The sequence below is a fragment of the Lipotes vexillifer genome, unplaced genomic scaffold (genome assembly GCF_000442215.2).
Source record: "Lipotes vexillifer unplaced genomic scaffold, Lipotes_vexillifer_v1.1 scaffold414, whole genome shotgun sequence".
Lineage (NCBI taxonomy): Eukaryota > Metazoa > Chordata > Mammalia > Artiodactyla > Lipotidae > Lipotes > Lipotes vexillifer.
Genome location: NW_006782864.1, coordinates 1,117,663 through 1,126,536, shown reverse-complemented (window position 1 = coordinate 1,126,536; position 8,874 = coordinate 1,117,663). Strand labels below are relative to the sequence as shown.

The window sequence follows — 8,874 nt, the reverse complement described above, 5'->3', positions numbered from 1 at the left end:
ACATACACCTTCCCAAATGGGTATCATCCATCCTGAATCTCACTTACGTTACAGTATATTAAATGGGAAAAGAATACCATTTTCCAATCTACACTTTCCTTTTCAAAGGTTCTTAAAATTTGCCACTGAAATCAGTATGTACAAAGATTTGTTGAATATCGAATTCTAGGCAAGTGTCTCCACTCCCATTTCGAGTATGTCTGAAATAGCACTACCTATTATTCTATGTATACCGTATATATTTAATATATAAGTAACCGCACCATGTTATATCACCACGATACCAGTTTAGTGCACATGATTATGTACAGTAGTCAAGTTAGCTCTGGAGGACGACTCTACACCTAGGTGGACGGTGTGGTTTGGAACATCACAGAGGGTCGTGGAGGCGCTGGCGGGAGACAGCACGCAGCGCCCACACGCAGCCCAGCCCATCCCTTGTTTACCGGCTGGAAGAGGACCGGTCACACGAACGGAAGGATCCCGTACACGAGCAGAGCCATGACAGCAGCACTGAACAGCCCTGCTACAGGCACGGTCACGAACCAGGCCACAAAGATGTTCCGGAAGAGGTGCCAGTCCACGGCCTTCCGCGAGCGAATCCAGCCCACGGCCACCACCGAACCCACCTGGAGGGGCACAGGCGTTTCAGAGTCAAACCAGAGGCAAGACACAGTCTACACACTCGACCGATGTTAACTGGCTAATCTCAGAAATAAACTACGTCACAGGACTCCCAATTCTTCCCCCTAAATTGGGTAAAAGCTTTTTAAAATACTTTTTAGATTTTAGGTACAATTATTTTAGCATTATTCCATTCAGAATACGGTTCTGATGCACTTTTCCACCTGTATTCTGCTCTATTTGAGCGGAAGCTTAGCCAACCAAATGTTTTCTATTCCCCCTGCACTTTATCAACTAGCGATGACCGCCCTCGTTTTAAAGATTCCCCAGGCAGAATACTGCTTATTACAGTATGTGAACCTGCTGTAAGTACACAAGGAAATGGCAATAAAGTATCCTTCTCCTGGAATAACAGCATCATAAAATGTTGGAGCTGGAGACCTCTGCAAATATCTAATCCATCTAATCCCCGTGGCTCAGTCTGCAGAGAATAAAACATTTCTAGAGGGTTTGGGGCATGAGGAGATTTGTAAATCACGGCAGGTTGAGAACTAGAGCTGAGGCCTCTTGATCTTAAACTGGTTTTCTCCACTATCTCCAACTGCCTTGCAGTCCTTGTACTTTAGCTAATTAAAAAATTAACTAAAGGGGCGTCCCTGGTGGCGCAGTGGTTGAGAGTCCGCCTGCCGATGCTGGGGACACGGGTTCGTGCCCCGGTCTGGGAAGATCCCACATGCCGCGGAGCGGCTGGGCCTGTAAGCCATGGCCGCTGAGCCTGCGCGTCCGGAGCCTGTACTCCGCAGTGGGAGAGGCCACAACAGTGAGAGGCCCGCGTACCGCAAAAAAAAAAAATAAAAAAAAAAAAAACTAAATGGAGCATAAATATAATTGGATCTAAACTGTCAATCATGCCTCACAAAATGATAGAGATACTTGAAAATCAGAATGTTAACCTGGATTAAGATATTCTTCTGTACACTCGCAGTTCATTTTGTGATGTGTTGAAAATGTACAAGGGAAAAACCCACAACTTTAAGTATCTAAAAATGGAAATCATAAGAAAGTACAAATCCTGTAGCATCTCACGCCTCACTCAGGCTCTGGTGAAGCTCAGAGACATGCCCTTGACGGTGCCCTTGGCCACTGGGAGGTGGCCCCTGAAGATCTCCAGGAAACAGGCTTCGTCTCTACTGACCCATAAATACTTCAGAGTCAGAAGGGGCCAATGAGGTTCAAAGAGCAACTGGGGTCTATTCTGGGGTCAACAGAAAAAATAAAATCCAACACTTTACCTATTTATGGAAGCAAACTGGAACACCAAAACCAGCAGCATATTTAAAGGCAGTTAATCTGACATTTTGACAGCCCAAGCTGTGAGTAACCAGCGATTCCATACATCTCCAGGTAGCAACGAACAACCCATCGAAGGGGCATCAAAATGATCATTCTATGTAAACCCTTTGTCTATAACCAGTGTACTGCACGAACCTGATTATCCTGCTTAGCAATTCCTAGCACAGCCAACTGAGACTTTTCTACTGCAAAAGGACTAGCTAGGCCCTGCTGGTCCTCGAATATGGTCAAATCCACTAACCCTAGATTAGACTCTCCTTGTTACCATCCCTCCAGGGCCTGTCCCTCTTCAGCACACTTCAGCTCGGCTCACACACAGAGAATGTGCTCAAGTGTCAAGGTTATCTACGCCCTCTTCCTTTGTTAAAACACTTTTCTTAAAAAAGCATAAAAGTAATATGATCATATTATAGCAAGTTTATGTCATAGGAGTGGACAATTACCCACGACTAGTGGGTTACCCCAAAACACCACTATTGTCATGTTTATATATTCCTTTCTACTATTTTTTTATAAATATACCTTTATTTGTAAACAATAGGGTACACTACTATTTCCTTTCTTTAAGAAAATAAGCATCTTCCCATAGTGCTCACAGACTTCCTGAGTATCATGTAAAATGGTACACCTTATAGGTGGATGTACCTTCATTTATTTAAACATTTCCAATTTGCCTCTAATTTTTCCCTATTAGAAATAATTTCATGATTAACATACTCATTCACATAGCTTATATTTAGGCTTTAAAAAATAATATTCCCTGAAATGGATTATTAGTTACAGGGGGCATCTTAAAAATATCTTGAAATAATGTGGAAACTTAGAGAAAATCTGCAAGAACTCTCATACACCCCTTATGCAAATTCACCAATTTTTAATATTTTGCCACAATCGTGAAGACACATTTTAATACCACTGAAATATCCTGTTCCTCACCAACTGCCCGCGCCCCGCCCGCCTCCTCCCCCCCGCGCCAACTTCTGCTAAAGATTTAGCAATCCAAGTTTTATTACAGGGGTTGCAAAGTGGTGATTTACCAACTCCCTTCCCATGTTATCAGATGGAATGTTACTTTGAGAAAGAACTCTTTCCTCTCCTAATGCATTTTAGGATCTTGATACCTACTGCCGAATCAGTTGTAAATGTACAAGGGCATCCATAATCTGTGAATTTCAGCACACTATAACAATCCTGTAAATTGTTCTCTTTTTGCTAATCAATCAACAAAACATGTGTTACTGTTGCTTTTATTTGCATATCTTTAATTACTACTAAGGCTGAACTTTATTTATATATCCAATTTTACTCCCTCTAGTCTTTAGATATAAAAATTGTCCTTTCCATAAAGATGCAAAACATGACACCAAAATATAAAACATGGGAGGTGGGGGAGGAGTAAAAAAACGTAGAGCTCTTAGAATGTGTTGGAACTTCAATGACTATCAGTTTAAAACAAGTAGATATAGGTTGATGTACATGAACTACATGATAACTACAAATCAAACTTATAACAGATGCACAAAAAGCAAAGAGAAAGGAACTCAAGCATAACACTAAGGAAAAGCATCAAACTATAAGGGAAGAGACTAAAAGAGGAAGAAAAGAACAATGAACTACAAAAACAACCAGAAAACAAATAAAGTGGCAATAAGTACATACCTATCAATGATCACTTTAAACATAAATGGACTAAATGCTTCAATCAAAAGACACAGGGCGGCTGAATAGATTAAAAAACAAGACCCATCTATATGCTGCCTACAAGAGACTCACTTCAGAGCTAAAGACACCCACAGACTGAAACTGAAGGGATGAAAAAAGGTATTCCATGCAAATGGAAATGAAAAGAAAGCTGGGGTAGCAATACTCATATCAGACAAAACAGACTTTAAAACACAGTCTATAACAAAAGATAACAAAGGGCATTATATAATGATAAGAGCGTCAATCCAAGAAGAGGATATAACATTTAGAGACATATGCACCTAACGTAGGAACACTTAAATATATAAAGCAAATATTAACAGACATAAAGGGAGAAACTGACAATAATACAATAACAGTGGGGGACTTTAATTCCCCACTTACATCAATGGATAGACTGATCATCCAGACAAAAATCAGAAAGGAAACACTGGTCTTAAATGACACATTAGATCAGATGATCATCTACAGAACATTCCATCCAAAATCTGCAGTATATACATTCTTTTCAAGTGCATGTGGAACTTTCTCCAGGATGGATCACACAAAACTAGTCTCAATAAATTTAAGAAGATTAAAATTATATCAAGCATCTTTTTCAACCACAACAGTATGAAACTAGAAATCAATTACAGGAAAAAAAAATGGAAAAAACACAAAACAACAAAAGACTAAACAACCTGCTACTGAAAAACCAATGGGTCAATGAAGAAATCAAAGAGGAAATAAAAAGATACCTTGACAGATAAATGAAAGTGAAAACACAACTGTCCAAAATCTGTGGAATGAAGCAAAAGTAGTTCTAAGAGGGAAGTTTATAGTGATACAGGCTTACCTCAAGAAACAAGAAAAATCTCAAATAAACAACCTAACTTTCCATCTAAAGGAATTAGAAAAGGAAGAACAAAGCCCAAAGTAGCAGAAATAAGGAATAATAAAGATCAGAGAGGGAATAGCGACCAAAAAAAAAAAATAGAAAAGAGCAGTGAAACCAGAGATGTTTTTCTTCCAAAAAACAAAAACAAAAAACTGACAAACCTTTATCCAGACTCATGATAAAAAGAGAGAGGGCACAAATAAACAAAATTAGAAACGAAAGAGAAGTTGCAACCAATATCAAACAAGTATAAGAGACAACTACAAACAGTTATATGCCAACAAACTGGACAACTTAGAAGAAATGGATAAATTCCCAGGCACATACAATCTTCTAAGACTGAGTCAGGAATAAAAGATCTGAACAGACCAATAACTAGTTTTGAAACTGAATCTGTAATCAAAAAACTCCCAATAAACAGAAGTCCAGGACCTGATGGCTTGACAGAGGAATTCTACCAAACATTTAAATAATTAATACCTGTCCTTCTCAAACTATTCCAAAAAATTGAAGAGGAGAGAACACTTCCAAACCCATTTTACGAGGCCAGTATTACCCGGATATCAAAACCAGACAAAGATGCTACAAAAAAGGAAAATTACAGGACAATATCCTTGATAAACACAGATGCAAAACTCAACAAAACATTAGCAAACTGAATTCAACAATACATAAAAAAGATAATACACCATGATCAAGTGGGATTTATTCCTGGGATACAAGGATAGTTTAATGTCCACGAATTAATCAACATGATACACCTCATTAACAAAATGAAGGATAAAAATCACATGATCACCTCAATAGATGCAGAAGAAGCACTTAACAAAATTCCACATCCTTCTATGATAAAAAAATCTCAACAAAGTTGGTATGGAGGGAACATATCTCAATATAATAAAGGCATTTATGATAAACCCACAGCTAACATCATACTCAATGGTGACAAACTGAAAGCTTTTCCTCTAAGATCAGGAACAAGACAAGGATGTTCACTCTCATCACTTCTATTTAACATCGTATTGGAAATCCCAGCCACAGCAATCAAATAAAAAGAGAGAGAGAGAAATAAAAGAAGTAAAGAAGTAAAACTGTCACTGTTTGCAGTAAAGAAGTAAAACTGTCACTGTTTGCAGATGACATGATCCTATATTTAGAAAACTCTAAGGACTTCACCAAAAAACTGTCAGAACTAATAAATGAGTTCAGTAAAGTTGCAAGATACAAGAGTAATATAAAGAAATTTGTTGGATTTCCATACACTAATAATGAACTATCAGAAAGAGAAACCAAGAAGACAATCCCATTTGTAGTCAAACCAAAAAGGATAAAATACCTGTGAGTAAATTTAACCAAGCAGGTGAAAGACCTGTACTCTGAACACTAGAACAAACAGTCCTAAAATTTGTGTGGAACCACAAAAGACCCTGGATAGCCAAAGCAATCTTGAGAAAAGAGAACAAAGCTGGAGGTATCATGCTCCTTGACTTCAGACTACACTATAAAGCTACAGTAATCAAAACAGTATGTTACTGCACAAGAACAGACAAACAGTTCAACGGAACAGAAGAGAGGGCCTAGAAATAAACTCATGCACTTATGGTCAATTAATCTATGACAAAGGAGGCAAGAATATACAATGGGGAAAAAACAATCTCTTCAATAAGTGGTGCTGGGAAAACTGGACAGCTACATGTAAAATAATGAAATTAGAACATCTTCTCACACCATATACAAAAACTCAAAATGGGTTAAAGACCTAAATGCAAGACCTGACGCCATAAAACTCCTAGAAGAAAACAAAGGCAGTACGGTCTTTGACATTGGTCTTAGCAATATTTTTTTGGATACGTCTCCTCAGGCAAGGGAAACAAAAGCATAAATAAACAAACAGGACCTAATCAAACTAATAAGCTTTTGCACAGTGAATGAAACCATCAACAAAATGAAAAGGCAACCTACGTAATGGGAGAAGATATTTGCAAATGATATGTCCAATAAGGGGGGAATATCCAAATATATAAACAATTCATACAACTCAATATAAAAAAAGAAACAACCTGATTAAAAAATGGGCAGAGAACCTAAATAGGCATTTTTTCAAAAAGACGTATAGATGGCCAGCAGGCACATGAAAAGCTGCTCGACGTCACTAATCATCGGGGAAATGCAAATCAAAACCACAATGAGACATCACCTCACACCAGTCAGAATGGCTATCAACAAAGACCACAAATAACAAATGTTAGCAAGGATGTGGAGAAAAGGGACCCCTGGTACACTGTTGGTGGAAATGTAAACTGGTGCAGCCACTATGGAAACCAGTATGGCGGTTCCTTAAAAAATTGGAAATAGAACTACTATATAATACAGCAATTCCATTCATGGGTATTTCTCCGAAGAAAATGAAAACACTAACTTGAAAAGATATGTGCACCCAATATTCACAGCAACATTATTTACGTACAGGAGCCATGATATGGAAGCAACGTAAGTGTCCATCAACAGATGAATGGATAAAGGAGAAGTACTGTGGCACAAGGGACTACTACTCAGCCATGAAAAGGGCTGAAACGCTGCCATGTGCAACAACATGGATGAATCTGGAGGGTATTATGCTATGTGACATAAGTCAGAGAGACACAAATACTGTATGTTTTTACTTATATGTGGAATCTAAAAAATTAGACAAATAAATATAACAAAACAGAAAGAGACTCACAGAATCAGAGAACAAACTAGTGGTTACCAGAAGGGACAGGGGTGGGGAGAAGGGTAAGAGATGAAGGCGATGAAAAGGTACAAACCACTAGGTATAAAATAAATAAGTCATAAGGGTATAATATACAGCACATGGAATATAATCAATATTTTATAATAACTTTGTATGGAGTATCATCTATAAAAATATCAAATTACTATGTTGTACACCTGGAACTACTATATTGTAAGTCAACTATAATTCAATTTAATAAACACCAGCTAAAATAACATCATGATAACATAAAAAAGTCTCTTCATGTATTTTGCCCATTTATATACTGGAATCTAAATGTGTCTCTTATTTGCTTATGTGGTGTTTAAATAAATTTTTTTTTTTTTTTTTTTGGTACGCAGGCCTCTCACTGTTGTGGCCTCTCCCGTTGTGGGATGCACAGGCTCAGTGGCCATGGCTCACGGGCCCAGCAGCTCCGCGGCATGCGGGATCTTCCCGGACCGGGGCACAAACCCGTGTCCCCTGCATCGGCAGTCGGACTCTCAACCACTGCGCCACCAGGGAAGCCCTAAATAAATATTAACTCTGATATTTAATGCAAATACTTTCTCAATCCAGTATTTTGCTTTCACTTTTAAGTTTCTAATTTCATGGAATATAATACGCCACGCTTTTCTTCTGTGATTTATCCTTAGCTTGAATATCTGATAAATTCTCATTTATTTTAAATTTTCTAAAATAAAATTCTATTTTATTCTAAATTTTAAAATAGTTTAAAAACATCAAGCCATCAGATATATGTTCACATATTTTGAGAACTGTGGGTCTACTTTTATTTTTCTAGGGTGAGAGCCAGTTACTCAACTTCAATTATTGGTTAAAATTTTCCTGCCCCAAACTATATGCTCATATATACTAGGTTCTATCTCTGGTCTATCTACTTTTTTATACAAGTATCTAATTTTTTATTATTGTGGTAAAATACATAATGCAAAATTTATCATTTTAACAATTTTTAAGTATACAATTTAGTGGCATATAGATCCTCATTGTTTGGCAGCCATCACCACCATTTATCTGCAGAACTTTTCTGTCAACCCAAACTGAAACTCTCTGCCCTTCAGCCCTCCTTCTCCCCACCCTCCTGCCTCCTGTTTCCTTATAGCAGACTTCCTATCTGCTGAGGCTACTCCCTCTTCATCGCTTTTCTCTGTAGATCATTTTATATTCTTGCTAATTTAACCCACCAAATTAGCCTTATTTTGGAAAGTTATGAGAAAAGTTTGGTTGGGCTAGTGTTTGAGGACTTTCCCACCCAATGACACAGTGTGTCTCACATTCAGGTTTTCTTTTACCTCTGAGCAAAGCTTTGTGCCTTTTTCATGTACATCATTCACTTTACTAGGGTTTTCAAATGTCTTTTTGGCATGTATTTCAACAGATGACCGTACGTTGTTTTCTAATGGATCGCTGAGCCGTGTGTTATTGAAGACGTCTGTTAACACCCATTTGTTGAGCCCTGTGAGGGGCCAGCCCTGCATAGGCACCAGCCCTGCCCTGTTCAGAGCCTGCATTCTGATAATCCAGATCAATGTGGTCC

At 38.1% G+C, this 8,874-nt stretch overlaps 1 protein-coding gene across 1 annotated transcript in view; it reads right to left on the bottom strand.

Moving 5' to 3' along the window:
* Nucleotides 1-464: 464 nt before the first annotated feature.
* SLC20A2 (solute carrier family 20 member 2) overlaps nucleotides 465-8,874 on the bottom strand; it is a 48,779-nt gene continuing 40,369 nt past the window's right edge. Inside the window, exon 10 of the mRNA XM_007455467.1 lies at nucleotides 465-629. Within this exon, the coding sequence (XP_007455529.1) occupies nucleotides 465-629 (165 nt within the window). The remainder of the gene's footprint in view (nucleotides 630-8,874) is intronic.